At 50.0% G+C, this 17,672-nt stretch overlaps 1 protein-coding gene across 8 annotated transcripts in view; it reads left to right on the top strand.

The window, feature by feature from the left end:
* The window catches only part of FCSK (fucose kinase), a 43,245-nt gene that overhangs the window by 23,807 nt on the left and 1,766 nt on the right, over nt 1-17,672 (top strand). For 4 of the 8 annotated variants that reach the window (XM_049865019.1, XM_049865022.1, XM_049865020.1 and 1 more), the window contains exons 2-22: nt 3,682-3,786; nt 4,136-4,287; nt 5,103-5,153; nt 6,755-6,880; nt 7,221-7,293; nt 7,719-7,816; nt 8,217-8,297; nt 8,932-9,051; nt 9,262-9,433; nt 9,834-9,946; nt 10,824-10,925; nt 11,044-11,214; nt 11,698-11,762; nt 12,461-12,831; nt 13,410-13,620; nt 13,794-13,960; nt 14,054-14,275; nt 14,669-14,812; nt 14,971-15,090; nt 16,779-16,966; nt 17,051-17,150. In XM_049865019.1, the coding sequence (XP_049720976.1) occupies nt 3,705-3,786; nt 4,136-4,287; nt 5,103-5,153; nt 6,755-6,880; nt 7,221-7,293; nt 7,719-7,816; nt 8,217-8,297; nt 8,932-9,051; nt 9,262-9,433; nt 9,834-9,946; nt 10,824-10,925; nt 11,044-11,214; nt 11,698-11,762; nt 12,461-12,831; nt 13,410-13,620; nt 13,794-13,960; nt 14,054-14,275; nt 14,669-14,812; nt 14,971-15,090; nt 16,779-16,966; nt 17,051-17,150 (2,929 nt within the window). In that variant the 5' untranslated portion in view covers nt 3,682-3,704. Of the gene's footprint in view, nt 1-3,681; nt 3,787-4,135; nt 4,288-5,102; nt 5,154-6,754; nt 6,881-7,220; nt 7,294-7,325; nt 7,615-7,718; nt 7,817-8,216; nt 8,298-8,931; nt 9,052-9,261; nt 9,434-9,833; nt 9,947-10,823; nt 10,926-11,043; nt 11,215-11,697; nt 11,763-12,460; nt 12,832-13,409; nt 13,621-13,793; nt 13,961-14,053; nt 14,276-14,668; nt 14,813-14,970; nt 15,091-15,427; nt 15,516-16,778; nt 16,967-17,050; nt 17,151-17,672 lie in introns of those variants that run through there. The other 4 variants (XM_049865024.1, XM_049865027.1, XM_049865025.1 and 1 more) reach the window with 4 other exon arrangements.

Here is a 17,672-nt window from a genome sequence, read left to right as displayed (position 1 = left end):
ACACAAAACCTGCATATGAACGTTGATAGCAACTCTATTCCCAATCGCCAAAATCTGGACACAGTTCAAAGGCCCTTTGATGGGTGAATGGATAAGCAGATGGTGGTGTATTCATGCAATGGAATATTACTCAACAATTAAAAGGAACGAACTATTGATACACACAAACAGCTTGGGTGAATTAGGCATTATGCTGAGCAAAAGAAGCCAAAACTTGTTGTTAGGAGCTGTGGAGTCAGTTCCAACTCATAGGAACCCCATGTACAATAGAATGAAACACTGGTCCTGCACCATCCTCACAGTCATTGTTATGCTTGAGCCCATTGTTGCAGCCACTCTATCAGTCCATCTCATTGAGGGTCTTCCTCTTTTTTGCTGGCTGTCTACCAAGCATGATGTCCTTCTCCAGGATCTGATCCCTCCTGATAACATGTCCAAAATAAGCCAGATGAAGTCTCACCGTCCTTCTAAGGAGCATTCTGGCTGTACTTCTTCTAAGACATTTGTTCGTTCTTCTGGTAGTCCATAGTATATTCAATATTCTTTGCCAACACCATAATTGAAAGACGTCAATTCTTCTTCGGTCTTCCTTATTCATTGTCCAGCTTTTGTGTGCATACAAGATGATTGAAAACACCATGGCTTGGGTCAGGAGCACCTTAGTCCTTAAAGTGACATTTTTACTTTTTAACACTTTAAAGGGGTCTTTTGCAGCAGATTTACCCAATGCAATACGTTGTTTGATTTCTTGACTGCTGCTTCCATGAATGTTGATTATGGATCCAAATAAAATGAAACCCTTGACAACTTCAATATTTTCTCCATTTATCATAATGTTGCTTTTTAGTCCAGTTGTGAGGATTTTTATTTTCTTTATGTTGAGTTGCAATCCATATTGAAGGCTGTAGTCTTTGATATTCATCGGTAAGTGCTTCAGGTCCTCTTCACTTTCAGCAAACAAGGTTGTGTCATCTGCATAATGCAGGTTGTTAATGAGTCCTCCTCCAGTCCTGATGCCACATTCTTCTTTGTATAGCCCAGCTTCTCGTATTTTTGCTTCACATAAAGATTGGATAAGTTTGGTGAAAGGATATAACCCTGATGCACACTTTTCCTCCTTGTTCTCTTTGAACAACTGTCTCTTGGTCCATGTACAGGTTCCTCAGGAGCACAATTCAGTGTTCTGGAATTCCCGTTCTTTGCAATGTTATCTATAATTTGTTATGGTCCACACAGTTGAATTCCTTTGCATAGTCAATGAAACACAGGTAAACATCTTTCTGGTATTCTCTGCTTTTCAGCCATGATCCATCTGACATCGGCAATGATATCCCTTGTTCGAAGTCCTCTTCTGAATCCAGCTTGAATTTCTGGCAGTTCCCTGCTAATGTACTGCTGCAGCTGCTTTTGAATGATTTTCAGCAAAATTTTACTTGTGTGTTGATATTAATATTAATAATTGATAATTTCTACTTTCTGTTGGATCACCTTTCTTTGGGATGGACACAAATATGAATCTCTTCCAGTTGGCTGGCCAGGTAGCTGTCTTCCAAATTTCTTGGCACAGATCAGTGAGCACTTCCAGCCCTACATCCATTTGTTGAAACATCTCAATTTGTATTCCGTCAATTCCTGGAGCCTTGTTTGCCTCCTGAAATGGTTGAACGTTGACCAGTTCTTTTCGGTACAGTGACTCTGTGTATTCCTTCCATTTCCTTTTGATGCTTCATGCATTGTTTAATATTTTGGCCATTGAATCCTTCGTTGTTGCAACTCAAGGCTTGAATTTTTTCTTCAGTTCTATCTGCTTGAGAAATGCTGAGTGTGTTCTTCTACTTTGGTTTTCCAGCTCTAGGACTTTGCTCATTTCATTATAGTATTTTACTTTGTCTCTCAAGCCACCCTTTGAAATCTTCTGTTCAGCTCTTTTTTTTCCCCAATACATATAGAGATTTAATTAGAGGTAAGGTATTAATTTCTTTTAGGAAGTATGCAGGAAAAATGGGTGGGGGGGATGGATAGACCCCATAGATCGTCTTTGGTTTCTTGATAATGGTTGAATTACAGGCAGTCCCTGGGTTACAAACATCTGACTTACATACAACCCATAGTTACAAACCAACCCCCATAAAGCCAATTATATTACAAATTCGAGGTACATACAATGGTTCATAATAACAAATGGAAGCTAATAATATTATTATTGTATTATTATGTTAAAGCTGTTTTAGTATATCGGAAAATGTTTCTTTAATGTTTTTAATGCATAGAAAGGTACATTATATACTATATACTAAGACAGACATTTGACTAATGTTAGACATGAACATTACCTATTCTGATTTATGTACAAATTCAACTTAATGACAGATTTAGGGATGGAACTCATTCATAATCCAGGAACTGTCTGTAATTAACACATTGCCATCAAGTCAATTCCTGCTCAGCTCTTTTACTTCATCATTTTTTCCACTTGCTTTAGCTACTCTACATTCCAGAACAAGTTTCAGAGTTTCTTCTGACATCCATTTTGGTCTTTTCTTTCTTTCCTGTCTTTTTAATGACCTTCTTCATAATGTCCTTGGTGTCATTCCACAACTAGTCTAGTCTTCAGTCATTAGTGTTGAATGTGTCAAATCTATTCTTGAGGTGGTCTCTAAATTCAGTTGGGATATACTTAAGGTCATATTTTGACTCTCGTGGACTTGCTTTCATTTTCTTCAGCTTCAAATTGACCTTGCATGTGAGCAATTGATGGTCTGTTCTGCATTCAGCCTTTGTTCTGACTGATGATATTGAACTTTTCCATCATCTCTTTCCACAGATGTAGTTGATTTATTCCTGTGTATTCCATTTGGTGATGTTCGTGTGTAGAGTTGCCATTTATGTTGTTGAAAAAATGTATCTGCAATGAAGAAGTTGTTGGTCTTGCAAAATTCTGTCATGCAATCTCCAGCATCATTTGTATCTCCAAGGCCATATTTTCCAACTACTGTTCCTTGTTCTTTGTTTCCAACTTTGACATTCCAATCACTGGTAATTATCAACGTATCTTGATTTCATGTTTGATTGATTTCAGACTGCAGAAGTTGGTAAAAACTTCAATTTCTTCATCTTTGGCCTTAGCGGTTGGTGTGTAAATTTGAATAATAGTTGTTTTAAGTGGCTTTCCTTGTGGGCATATGGATATTATCCTATAACTGACAGTGTTGTACTTCAGTATAGATCTCAAAATGTTCTTTTTGACAACGAATGCAATGCCATTCCTCTTCAATTTGTCATTCCCGGCATAGTAGACCATACCACCATGGGTGACCCTGCTGGTATTTTAAATACCGGTTGCACAGCTTCCAGCATCACAGCAACCTGCAAGCCACCATGGTATGACAAACTGACAGACGCATAGGGAGCAAAAGATTACAATTTGTTTATCTGACATTTTTTTAAAAGACAAAACTACACCTGCAGAGAACAGATCAGTGGTTGCTGGGGTTAGGAATGGGGTAGGGTGTGACTATAAAGGGTTATCATGAGGGAATTTTGGGGGGTGATGGATTGTGATGGTGGCTACAAGAAGCTATACCTGTGTTAAAATTCATTGACTGTACACCAAAAAAGAATCAATTTTACTATATGAAAATTAAAAAAAAAAATTTACGTATACCCATGTCTCTGTCTCAGGCAGCCCCTCCATTTTGACCAGAATGGAGCAGCCGAAAGGTGTTGATTGGACAGTCATCATCCTGACATGCCAGTACAAAGACAGTGTCCAGGTCTTTCAGAGAGGTAGGTGACTCCCTCCTTTGCCCCTAATGTAAAGAACCCTTAGCCCACATTCCCTTGCCCTATCGCTATAGCCTCTAGGTCTGGGCAGACCTGGATTCAAACTCAGATTCCACTTCTTCCTAACTGTGTGACTTCAGATATGTCATATCACTTCATTGAGCCTCAGTTTTCTCATCTGCAAAATGGGAATAATGATACCTCAGAGTTGGGCAAAGATCTAATGAGCTAGTATGTAAAAAACTAATAAGTCAAAGAAAGTAATATAACAACTATCAGTAGGCTTACTCCAGGTGCTTTAGACTGGGGTGGGGAGGCTGGGGGGAAGTTCTAGCATGTGTTATATCCACAGAGCTGGAGGTACGGCAGAAGCGGGAGCAGATCCCTGCTGGGACACTGTTACTGGCTGTGGAGGACCCTGAGACGCGTGTGGGCAGCGGAGGAGCCACCCTTAATGCCCTGCTGGTAGCTGCTGAACACCTGAGTGCCCAGGCAGGCTTTACTGTGAGTTTTCATGAAGTGCATCTCCTCCTGTGCTCACGTCCCCGTAAGTACAGGGATGAGAGTTAAACCAGATGATGTCCAAGGTCCCCAGCTCCTCTGGCTCCATTGCCCCAGCCAGCCCAGCATTTGACTTCAGTTTTCACATCTGTCAAGTGGGTAGAAACATCTTAGCCTTGTTATCCAGGTGAGCGCAGAACGAAAGGTTAACGTCTCCAATGGTTTTTTGTAAGTTGGAGCCAATATCTCAAAGTCAGACTTTCTGGCTTCTCTTGAAAAGTTTGAAGATCTTGCTTCCCTGGGCTATCTTTACCACATGGCTACTGTTGGTGGGAACTGAGGAGTGGTGCCCCCCTGGGCAGGGCCTGAGAGTCAGTGTCTCCACTGGGTTATCTGGGTTATGTCACACACACCCAGCCACTCCATTGAGCCACATTGCCCATGTGGCCTACCCTGACATAGGACATGAAGGTGGTCACAGGCATGTACATGCTGTGGTGATGGAGGCAGCACCAGCAGGGGAGGAGACCACTGTATTGTTGCCATTGGGCTGACTTACCCTGAGTCACCTAGCCAGCCCCATGTTCCTGCCTACAGCCTCCCCTCAAAGCAAGTGGCCCAGGCTGAGGGCCTCTGGGCTTCCTTTTCCCGGAGGGCCAGGGCTGCCCTTGCCTGCCTGTGGCCACCCATCTTGACCTTGCCTTTTGTTCCTTTGGTACCTGAGTGCATTTGTGTTGGGGACCCTTCCTGGAGGGTGCTGTCCTCTCAGGGTGGGTCCCCTGAGAGCTCCATTCAGAGTGCTCTACTGTCTCTGACAGGTGGTCACGTCTGACGTTCTGCAATCAGCCTGGATCCTCATCCTGCACATGGTAAGCAGAGTCCAGGGTAGGAGCCATACAGAAGGCTGGAACAGCAATTTTCAGGGCTGGATGGGGCCTTCGGGTGTTGTACCTTTGTGTGTACGCAGGGTGTTCATTGTGCAAATTTAGAAGAACCAGAAGGAGAATTGGTCTAAATGTCCAACAGATAGGGGACTGGCTAAGTATATGTGGCATATCTTCCTGTTGAAATATTAGATAGCAATTGAAAAGGTTAAAAAGGTCCGTCTAACTCTATGCATTGGTCTAGAAAGACTTAACCTGCTCTGTGACTTTGCCAAGTCACTTGGCCTCAGTTTCCTCATCTGTAAAATGAAATGGCAATAGTTCCTATCTCATATGGATGTGCTGAGATGATCCATGTAATATAAATGTTTAAAACAGGTCCTGGATCATCGTAAGTGCTCAGTGAATATATTTATTTTTTTAAATAATATTTTATTGAGTTTTTAAAAAATAATATTTTATTGAGCTTTTGCTGAAAGTTAGGTTCCCATTTGATAATTTTCATACCAATTTTTCAGTGACATTAGTTACATTTATCACAATGTATCAATATTCTCTTTGTATTCAGTTTGTTTCTTTCCAGTAGTTTAGTTTCCCTGCCCCCTTATCTTCTCATCTTTGCTTTTGAGTAATTGTTGACCTTTTGGTCTTGTACTGATGGTTTTTAAGTAGGGCAGGGTAATATCATTTATTTGGTATGCCGTCACTAAAAGGTGATCTCGGGATAGATTTGGTTCTAGGCTTAAAGAGTGTGTTAGGGCGATAGCCTCAGGGAGTCCTCTGTTCTCTGCTGTTCCAGTTTGTCTGGTTTCTTTCTTTCTTTTTTTTTTTTAATAAGAATTTGAATTCTGCTCCATATTTTTCTCCCATTCTGTCTAGAACCAACTACTGTGACTCTGGTCAGAATAGACAGTCATGATGACTGGGTACCATCTAGTTCTTCTGGTCGCAGGGTAAACGAGTCAGTGAATGTATTTTCATTGGAAAGTGAAAAACACCACAACAGAAGTTTGTATAGAATGATCTCATTTTTATAATTAAATTTTCTATTGAGATAATTGTAGATCTGTATACATCAGTATTTTTTAGAAATAATACAGAGAGAATCTCTTGTAAACTTTGCCGAGATTCCCCTAATGATAACATTTTGTAAAGCTATATTTTGGTCACAACCAAGATATTGACATTGGTACAGTCCTCCCACCATCTTACTCGTGTTTTCTGTTTAATTATACTCGTTTGTGTGTGTGTATTTTCTTTTGTCTCTACCTTTTCAGAATGGTCTTATTTTTTGTAAAAAAAAAAAATTTTATGAGAACGTACGAATAAAAGTCTGATAGGATATACATCAAAATGAGGGCAGTGGTTGTTATCTCTGAGGGATTTTTTATTTGCATATCTGCAGAACTAAAACTTCCTAATTTTTTACAGTAATCTCATAATTAAAAAAATTGTAAGCGAGAACACTAAGAGAACACTTTAAGAAAGTTCTCTAGCTTGATGGCTTTCCGTCCTTGTACAGCTAATGTGGAGTTCCCCAGGCTCAGTGCTCCAAGGGCTCTCTCACCAGTCCCTGTTCCCATCAGGGCCGAGACTTTCCTTTCGATGACTGTGGGCGAGCCTTTATCTGCCTCCCTGTGGAGAATCCCCAGGCCCCCGTGGAGGCTGTGGTCTGCAACCTGGACTGCTTACTGGACATCATGACCCACCGGGTGAGGCCAGGCAACAGCCCATGGGCCTCTTCCCAGATATAACCTTGTCTCTCCCACTATACTACCAGCTGTAGTCTATGCGGCTTAGACTGGGCATCCTGGGGAGAATGGCTTAGGGGGTACTCAGGGTTAGTTAGAGTTTTGAGAAGTTAGTCTTGGCTACAACTAGGGGAAGAGGGGTCATCAGGTAGGATGGGGGAGGGCCAGCATCAGCACGTCAGCAGCAGAGGCCCCTGGGACCAGACAGCTGCTGGAGCAGCAGAGCAGGCCTGAACCTGGGCTGTGAGGGGACAGAGGGAAGGCTGGGCCAGGCTACCAGCTGCGTTCTTTGTCTCTGCAGCTGGGCCCAGGCTCCCCGCCAGGCGTGTGGGTCTGCAGCACCGACATGCTGCTCTCTGTTCCTCCAAACCCAGGTGAGCTGGGCTCAGCCTGGGACAATCCTGCCTAGCCACAGCTGAAGGCTACCTCTGCCTTTTCTCTCCCTCTGTCTCTGGTCCAGCCCCATAGCTCTATTCAGAAGAGAAGCTGTAGGGTGAGAAGAATGAAGCTGGACCAAGAGACAGAGCTTCCCCTGCTGGCCCTCAGCCTGCCTGTCTGTAGAATGGAGATAATCATTCCAGTCTGGCCCTTTCTGCCACACAGGACTTTGTGGAAGAACTTTGGGAGGAAGAGGGGTTGTCATTCTTCCAGAGGAATGTCCACTTGGCTTTGGAAGCCATCTTTTCCTTTTGGAGGTGCCCAGATGCCCCAGCTCTGAGCTCTTGCCTCCTACTAGCCGGGAACTCCCTACCTTGGTTTGGGGCCCCTGGGAAGCTTCCTGACTGCTCCACCCCTACAGGGATCAGCTGGGATGGCTTCCGGGGAGCCAGAGTGATCGCCCTTCCAGGGAGCTCGGCCTACGCTCGGAATCACGGCATCTACCTCAGTGACTCCCAGGTAAAGCCCCTGGGAGCTGTGGCAAGGGGCAGCAGAGCAGGCCTGGGTCAGCCCTCTATTCCATGCTCTGGGCAACCTCTTTTCCTGGGTTTCTGAGGGCCTTGATTTCCTCCATGGTAATAGATCTCGTGCTCCCTTGCTGTTTTGGCAAGCATGATTCATACTGACTGTGGGCCACGCTCTGTGCTCAGGCTTAGATGCTATAAAGACATTTAAAGCCTGTCCTTTCCCCTCCCCGTGGCAGTCTTGGGGGCTTGTGTCACCATGAGTACGCTGGTGTCTGTCAGACTTGTGTCCTGAGCTTTCATTTGGAGAACATCAGTGCTGACTTCTACGGCTCTGTCCACCTTCCCGATCCTTTCTTGCCCCTTCCCTAACTCTGTTTTCTCCCCCAACATAGGGTTTCGTTTTGGACATTTACTACCAGGGCACTGAGGCAGAAATACAACGCTGTGCCAGGCCTGATGGGAGGGTGCCACTGGTATGGCTGCCAAGCGCGGAGTGGGGGCCTTTGGGGACTTTGTGGGGTTGGGAAGGGAGAGCTTGCCTTCCTGCCCGGGGCAGAGCCCCATTTTTTCAAGAAGCATTCTGGGGCAGGCCAGAGCCAGCATCTGAGGAAGATCTGGACCTGGAATTTGAGGAAAATCTAGAACTGACATTTAGAGGACCAGCTAGAAGCAGAGTCTGAGGAAGAGGCAGCCTTGGAATTTAGGGAACTGGTCTAAACCACAAGGCCTAGATCCAGAATATGAGCAAGGGTAGGGAATGCAGTTGGGAGGAGGCCTAGACCAGATGCCTGGGGATGTTCTAGAGTGAAGGACAAGGATAGGAGTGATGGGGAGGGGTTTGGGACTGGGCCATGGGAAGATGGAGAACTGGGTTTGGAAGGAGTTCTGAAAATTGAGGGGAATCCTAGAGGGTACCTGCCAAGGGCTCCCTTGGTAGGAGCTGCCTCAAGTAAGCCTGGGATCTGGTTGCTGGAGGCTCTAAAGCCGAAGATCCCTGCCTTATATGGCGATTGGCCTTGCTTGGCCCATCTACGTATATCCTTCCTGACTCATGCCCATGCCTGCCCTCGAGGCCTCCTTACCTGACTCTTGTGGTGGCCCCTCCAGGTCTCTGGGATTGTCTTCTTCTCTGTGGAGACTGCTGAGCGCCTCCTGGCCACACACGTGAGCCCACCCCTGGATGCCTGTACCTATATGGGCTTGGACTCTGGAGCCCGGCCTGTTCAGGTGACTGGGGATGGGGCTGGGGGTCCTGGCCTGGGGAAGAAGACACCCCAACACTGGCCCTAACACTGGCCACTTGGCTGTGTGACCTCAGGCTAGCCCTTCCCCTCTCTGGGTCAACATCTCTGGGGTGGGACTGCCCCAGCTCAGCCTAGGAACTGTGAGGCCCAATCCCTGCCCCCCTAATAGCTGTGTTTCCCACCCTTGCTCCAGCTGTCTCTGTTTTTCGACATCGTGCTCTCCATGGCTCGGAATGTGAGCAAGGAGGACTTCCTGGTGGGGCGGCCTCCAGAGATGGGGCAAGGCGACGTGGGCGTAGCAGCCTATCTCCAGGGTGCCCGGGCTGAGCTATGGAGAGAGCTCCGTGATCAGCCCCTCACCATGGGTGGGTACTGCTTGTCGGCTTCCTTGGGTGGGGAGACCATGGGAGTGAGGACCACCAGAATGAAGCTGCCTCCACCTGGTTCCTGGGTTCCTGAAGGAAGCCTAGGGATGGACTGGACAATTACCCTACCCCATCTAGAGCCTCCCAATGTGATAACTCTTCCCTTTCTCCTTTTGTCTCATTCCCGGGCTCCAGTTCCAGTCCTTCCACTCTCTGGCTGTTTGACTTTGAGCAAGTTGCTGAACCTCTCTGGTTCTCAGCTTCCCTATCAGCACAACAGCCTCATCACTATGCCTGCCTTCCCTGGGCATGATGAGGATATGTCTGTTGGCGAGAAGCCCAGCCTGGCACCAGTCCTGCAGCAGGCGTGGGGCTGGGGTTGGTACTTGTGTCTTTACAGCTTATGTTCCTGACGGCAGCTACAGCTACATGACCTCCTTAGCCAGTGAGCTCCTGCACAGCCTCACGGTCCCCAGTACCCCCAGGGCCCAGACTGTGCACTCCCAGGTAGAGGTGAGAGCTGCCTTACCCTCAGAAGTGCTCGCTGGGTACCTGGGGTCAGGTGGGATGGGGACTTTGAGGAAGGGAAAGATGGCCCATGCTCAGATTACCTATGAGAATAAAACCAAAACCAAATGTGTTGCTGTTGAGTCAGTTCTGACTCATAGTGACCCTGTATGACAGAGTAGAACTGCCCCATAGGATTTCCAAGAAATGGCTGGGGATTTGAACTGCTGACCTTTTGGTTAGCAGCTGAGCTGTTAACTACTGTGCTGCTAGGGCTTCCCTGTGAGTATAGGTGTTGATGTTATTCCCGTTGCAGGTAAGGTACTGGAGGCTCAGAGGCCTGAGGCCACAGAGGCAGTAAGTGGCTAAACCAGGATTCTAAAATCCAAGTCAGCCTGATTGAGGAGCTAAAGAAGACCCCTTCTCACACTTTATGTAGGGTCTCTTGGGGAGACAAACATACTCGAAGTAATGGGTCTGGGTGGCAGGGCCAGTGCCATGGCATGGAAGAAGGGGGCAGATAGAGTACAAAGGTGGCCCTTGGGGCACTGGGAGAGGGTAGCTGGACAGGTGGGAAAGGTTTTCTGGAAGAGCTGTCATCTCAGTGGGACCTCTATTATTCGAGTTCAGCTTTGCTCTGGAGGAGAATGTAGCGAGAACGTGCCCCTTGGGGGAACAGCATGAACAAGGCTGGGGGTGAGAATAGGCCTTAGGCTGGCATTGGGGTAGGTACAGAGAGGGGTCTGGCTGACTGAAGGGCATGGGGTTCGGCAGGAATTCTGGCAGAGGCCTTGAATGCCAGATGCTTGGGTATGGAGCAGGACTGGAGGAAGTTCCCCTCTCCTGCCCTTGGTCCTCATGACCTTCCACCCTGGCTTCACAGGAGCTAGAGCTCCTGGAGCCTGGGAGCTCTGTGGTCAGCTGCGTGCTGGAGGGTCCTGTTTGGCTGGGTCCTGGGAGTGTCCTGCAGCACTGCCACCTGCGGGTGAGGCCTGAGATCATGGGCAGGAAGGAGGGCAGGGGTAGGGGGGCTGGGGTCCTGTGCAGGGGGAATGCCTGGGGCTGCACTGCCCACCCAGGATGCCTGCACTCTCCCCTGCCAGGGCCCCATTCACATCAGTGCTGGCTGCTTCCTGAGTGGCCTGGACATAGCCCAGTCGGAAGCACTGCATGGCATGGAGCTGCGTGACCTCATCCTGCAGGGACACCACATGCGGCTGCACGGCTCTCTGGGCCGGGTCTTTACCCTCACTGGCCGTCTGGACAATTGGGAAGTAGGTGCCCTACATCTCCCCCACCTCTGTCTTCAGACTTTGGGGAGCTCCGGGGGGCTCTAGTTCCCACTACACCATGGGGTGTTGGAGGACACTCCAGGGCTCTCTGAGTGCTGGCCTGAGGGATAGGCTGTGAGGACGGTGTGGCCAATAGAGTCTCAACAGGCCTTTACCCCCTCCTCTCTTCTGCTCTGCTAGGCTGGGTGGGGATTTTTATCCCCATTTTACAGGCTGGAGACTGAGGTGCAGAGAGGGGAGGTAACCTGCTTTGGGCCACACAGCCAGGTTTGGTGGATCAGGCTTGGAACCCAGGGCTCTACTCCCAAATTCCAGGCACCTGGGCAGGAGTGCTGGGGCCTTAGGGCTTAAAGCACTATATACCCATGTTTCTCTTCCTGTCCTCCTTGAGGAGCTCGCTGGCCTAACGTCCCTAATCCCTACCTGTTGCCCCTCATCCCTTATGGCTTCCTCCTCTTCCCCCAGAGACAGGGAACAGGCACATATCTCAACATGCCTTGGAGTGAATTCTTCCAGAAGACAGGCATCCGGTAAGGTTGATGGTGCCCATGGGCCTCTGGACCTAGGGAGTTTCCCTGAGGCTCATTCCTTCCCCTGGCCCAGAACAGCACCCAGCCCTTTACCCTCCCACTGGACCTGGGGTAGTTTGGGGGCAGACTGGTTCTCCTCAGCACCCTCCCTCTTAAAAAAAAAACAAACCATTGCCATTGAGTCAATTCCAACTCACAGCAACCCTATAGGACAGAGTAGAACTGCCCCATAGGATTTCCAAGGAGCAGTTGATGGATTCAAACTGCCAACCTTTTTTTAGCAGCCAAACACTTAACCACTGTGCCACCTGGACTCCACCCTCCCTCTGGGTACCCCTAAATCTCTGGCAATCTCAGGCTTGGGGATTTTTGTTCAGTGGCCTGGGAGAGGAGCCAAGGCTGAATTGTCATCCCTGGTGTGGCTTCTTTTTTTTAATATAATTTATTTTTGTTGTTGGGAATATACACAGCAGAACATATACCAGTTTAATAACTTTGACATGCACAATTCAGTGACATTAATTACATTCTTCTTCAAGTTGTGCAACCTTGTGCCACCTCTTGGTAGTAGCAACTGAAGGAATTTGTCCTGTCCTCAGCCCCCAGCTGAAGGCCCCCTCTGACAGGCAGGTCAGGGCTTGGCAAGGGGGCAGGAGCCCTCGATTCCCTCCCCCTAATGTGCCCTCTCCTCCTGTCAGAGATTGGGACCTGTGGGACCCGGACACGCCTCCCACAGAGCGCTGCCTTCTCAGTGCCCGCCTCTTCCCTGTATTCCACCCCTTGAGGGCCGTGGGGCCCTGTGACCTGCTGTGGATGCTGGATCCCAAACAGGATGGGGGTGAGGCCCTGCGGGCCTGGCGAGCTGCCTGGCGTCTGTCCTGGGAGCAGCTGCAGCCGTGCCTGGACCGGGGTGCCACGCTGGCCTCCCGCCGGGACCTGTTCTTTCACCAGGCCCTGCATAAAGCACGGCATGTGCTGGAGGCACGGCAGGACCTCAGCCTGCACCCGCTGATCCGGGCTGCTGTCCGTGAGGGCTGCCCTGGACCCCTGCTGACCACGCTGGACCAGGGTGAGAGTGCTAGGCATAAGTGCTAGGGAGCCAGACCCACGTTATCTGCTGTCCTGCCATCTGGGCATCAACCTGAGGGTGCTAGGGAGCCACAGGAGACTGTAAAAGCAGGGGAGAGAGGCAACTGGAATTTACTTTTAATTGGGTCAGAGGCTGGGGCCTGTTAGCATCAGCAAACCCTGCATACTTTGTCCTGGGTTGGGGATGTGGTAGTGTGGCCAGCTCTACCTGAGGTTCCAGCAGAATGCCTGGGGGTTCAGAGCTGTAGCCTCATATGTGGCCCCAGTGACTGTGGAAAATTAACCCCACTTAAGCCATTCACTAACAGCCACACAGGCAGTTTGACCCCGAGATAATGCTGGGTGGGGAGTAAAACGGCTGGGGCTGGCAGGATGAGAACTTTGCCAGGCAAAGGAACGGGGAATGCACTCACTGGCGAGGAAACATCTTGGGCAAAAGCAAAGTGGTAGGAAGGTCCTGGAGTCTTTGGGGACTGTTCAGTAGCTGCCTTCTCTTGGCGGGCAGTGGAATTGGGGGTCGACTCCCTTCCCATCTACTCTTAATTCCTTGTCCCTCAGTTGCAGCTGGTGCAGGAGACCCTGGTGTAGCAGCGCGGGCGCTGGCCTGTGTGGCAGATGTGCTGGGCTGCATGGCAGGGGGTTGTGGAGGTCTGCGGAGCGGACCAGCTGCCAATCCTGAGTGGACACGGTCCTTCTCCTACCTGGAACGTGGTGACCTGGCAGGGGGTGTGGAGGCGCTTGCCCAAGAGCGGGACAAGTGGCTGAGCAGGTGGGTGCTAATGGGAGTCAGAGACCTTTGAGAAGTGTGGGCCATCCTTGGAGACTGAAATCTGAATAGAGCTGGGGACTTCTCTGGGTCATCCAGGGCAGTAGAGTCCCCAAGCCCAGGCTGTCCACCCCCAGCTTGGGCCTCCATACTACCATCTCTCCCCCTCTTGGCAGGCCAGCCTTGCTGGTTCGAGCTGCCCGCCACTATGAGGGAGCTGAGCAAATTCTGATCCGCCAGGCTGTGATGTCGGCCCAGCAGTTTGTCTCTACAGAGCTGGTGGAGCTGCCAGCACATGGGCAGTGGGTGGTGACTGAGTGCCCTGCCCGTGTGGACTTCTCTGGTGAGCCTCTTCTGGTGGCTGGGGGTGAGGGTAGCCACCCAGAGCCAGGTTGGCAGTCCCTGTGACCACCTTGGTTTTGCCATACTGCCGCAGGCGGCTGGAGTGACACACCACCCCTCGCCTATGAGCTTGGTGGGGCAGTGCTGGGCCTGGCTGTGAGAGTGGACGGCCGTCGGCCCATTGGGGCCAGAGCACGCCGCATTCCTGAGCCAGAGCTGAGGCTGGCACTGGGGCCTCAGCCGGACGACATGACTGTGAAGATAGTTTGCCGGAGCCTGGACGACCTGCAGGATTACTGCCAGCCCCACGCCCCAGGTTAGGGCACCCCTGTACATCTGTGGTGGGGATGGCACACACAGCTAGCTGGGGATGGGGGTGGAACCTGTGGAACTCTCCACGGACTGGGGCCCTGACCTGGGGGGCTACCCAGTCTGGCTGAGGGGCCCGGAGAAAGGAAAGGGCTGAAGTCATCCTGCCTAGGCACATGCAGGTACAGAAAGGTACAGATGACATATTTGTTCATGTTGGGGAACACCCTATGACCTCAAGTCCAGAGGCCCTTTTGTGGCTTGGGGATAAGGCTTTTATGCTGCTGGGCTTTCGTCCCATCAGATGAGCCCTATGCTGGGCTGGGAAACAGCTGGTCTAGGGGTGTCCACTTCTGCCCTCAAGAGACCAATCTCCTGGCTGGGGTCTATCCCTCCACAGGGGCCCTACTGAAGGCGGCTTTTATCTGTGCGGGGACCATCGATGTCTGCTCCAAGATCCCGCTGAGCGAGCAGTTGCTGCGTGCCTTTGGGGGTGGCTTCGAGCTGCACACCTGGTCTGAGCTGCCCCATGGCTCTGGCCTCGGTAAGTGGACCCTACCCCCAGCTGCCCTCTTGCCCATCACCTCTGTCCTCACACTCTAGCCTCACCTCCATTCCCCTTCTCCCAGCACAGAGGGAGTAGGGCAGGACTGGGTAGGACACTACCATTTCATGCCTGGCCCCCTCCTCCACTCCCTGCAGGCACCAGCAGCATCCTGGCGGGCACTGCCCTGGCTGCCTTGCAGCGGGCTGCTGGCCGGGCGGTGGGTACAGAGTCCCTGATTCATGCCGTGCTGCACCTGGAGCAGGTGCTCACCACAGGTATGTCCTGTGTGGGAGAGAGGTCACTGGCACTTTAAGGGTCTCCGGAGGCTCCCCTGGATTTGCATGTGATTTGCCAACAGCCACATAACTGCTGCCCCTTAAAATGCTTAGTTTTTTCTTATCAGAGCACTGACTCTGACTCTCCGTTGGTTTTCAACTTGAAATATTTCTACTTCAAAGCTAGTATTTGATGAGCATCTACTAAGTGCTTCTGTCCTATAGGGCCGCTATGAGTCGCAATCGACTTGACGGCAATGGGTTTGGTTTTGGTTTGGACTAAGTGCTAGATTCTGTGCCGCACCTATGACTTGTATTAGGCACCTGTTTTCACTAGGTGCTGTTCTTCATGACTGTCCCTCGAGGGCGAGGCTGGGGAGAGCTGGACTTGGAGTAGGGGACAGGATTGTCAGCCTGCCCTTCTGGTAACTTGCCCTTCCCTTGGCTTATGATCATTTGTACCACTCCCCCTTGTCCCCACTCCATGCCCCTACTCTGGCATGTGGCTGTGATCATAATGGAATGTTACCAGCACCAGACTTCTCTCTCCTCTTTGCCACTGGGGCCCCTAGGAATCGATGCCTAATGTAGAGCAGCCAGAGGTTTGTCTGGCTCCAGATCCTAGGGTATCCTGTTCACCTCGGGAGGCCAGTCCTTGTCTCTGGGAAGGAAACTTCCACAGACGTGTAGATAATATGGTATCTTCTAGTCACTCTGCAGCCAGCTCCCTCTTTCCTTGTAATGACTCACATCCCATAATAAGTAGTCATTAGCAACAGGGACAGATGGGGAGGTCTTTTCAGTTTCCTTTTGAGGTATACCAATCAAATCTTTATTCAGTCCACTGATGACTATGTATTGTGTGTCCACTCTGCATTGGGCCCTGGGGATAAAATTACCAAAAACAGCATCCTTGCCCTCAAAAGTTATCTCGTTTATTGGAGGAAGACATCAATCAATAAGCACATGAATGAATGTATAATGCTCTGATGCTCTGGTGCAGAGGGGCATGTTTAAGGAGTTCTTGGCATTCTGGGCCCTGCAACACCACCATTTTCCGGCTGTAAAGTTCTAGTTGCCTCCTGCCATTTGCATTTTATACTTTAAATCTTTGCTGGTCCTTCCCCTAATATCGAGGGACATCCCAGAACCATCTCAAGTTTTATAGTTTTTATATAGCTGCAAGAGGAAAAGAGATCTGTACCTTTCATTATTAAAGTTAAGATGCACACAATCTCATGTTAGTTAAGAGATGCTAAAAACTTACTTTTAACAAACTTTCTATCAGAAAAGACAGAGTACAAGGGGACTGCTAGGCTACAGAGAAAGTCCTGTATCACCTCCATCTCTGGCTAGAGCTCCCGTAGGAGGGGGAGAGGTTAGTGTAAAATCTTTATCCTTCAGTGATGTTTACCCAAGTGCCAGTTACACATAAGATCTGAAACAAAACTCAGGCCTTGTAAATTCCAGGCTTGGCTCCAGGGTGAAAATGCTTTCCCGCGCTGGGATTGTCCTGCTCCCAGGGCTGAGGGCAGAAACTGCAGAGCCCACCTGCCCCACCTACGGTTAGGGGAAGCTGTCTTCCCACACAAGTCCCAGCCAGGGGTGCAAGCCAGGAGCCTGGGTTGGGAGAACGAAGCTGGGGAAGGTAGACTCCAAGAGTGACAGGGCCCTGGGATGGATTGCAGGAGGTGGCTGGCAAGACCAAGTGGGTGGCCTGATGCCTGGCATCAAGATGGGGCGCTCCCGGGCTCAGCTGCCCCTGAAGGTGGAGGTGGAGGAGATCACTGTGCCTGAGGGCTTTGTCCAGAAGCTCAATGACCACCTGCTCCTGGTGTACACGGGCAAGACCCGCCTGGCCCGAAACCTGCTGCAGGTGAGCCACAGCCCCAGGAGGAAGGGAGGCAGGTGGCTCAGCTGGGCCCAGGTCCTCATGCCACCTCTCCTGTCCCGTCTGCAGGATGTGCTGAGGAGCTGGTATGCCCGGCTGCCTGCTGTGGTGCAGAATGCCCACAGCCTGGTGCGGCAAACAGAAGAATGTGCTGAGGCCTTCCGCCAAGGTGAGGACTTTCTCCAGGGGCAATCAGGGCAGCAGGAGGGCCTTGTCTCTGTGGGTCTCAGAGGCCAGGGCCTTTGCAGGCTTGGTATAGGCCCCAGGTATTAGGCCACTGGGCAGGAGCTCTTGACTAGCTTTCTGGGAACAGAAGCCCTCTGTTTGAGCTCTTGAGGGTCTCAAACCTGGGTGGGAGCCAATCTCAGGACAAAACTTGCATCATATGGAAGGCCCTCAAGCCCCCTCTCCTCCCACCCAGATGCAGATGAAGGAAGAGGCTTGGCCCCATAACAGTTCTAGGGAAGTCAGCTGAGTAGGGTTCCAAGTGTGTGCTAGGCACTGTGCCAGCCACTTTATGCTAATCAGTCTTTAAAACTACCCTGTGAGGTAGGCTTTCTTACTCCTGTTTTCCAGCTAGCACTGGAAACCAGGTTCTTAACCATGACACTGGTTAAGTAGTGCCTCACGGCACTTCATTCAGTCAACAAATAGGCACTGAGAGAATATCCTGGCCCAGGCACATCATATC

The sequence above is a fragment of the Elephas maximus genome, chromosome 21 (genome assembly GCF_024166365.1).
Source record: "Elephas maximus indicus isolate mEleMax1 chromosome 21, mEleMax1 primary haplotype, whole genome shotgun sequence".
Classification (NCBI taxonomy): domain Eukaryota; kingdom Metazoa; phylum Chordata; class Mammalia; order Proboscidea; family Elephantidae; genus Elephas; species Elephas maximus.
This window is presented reverse-complemented; position numbering and strand designations above follow the sequence as displayed.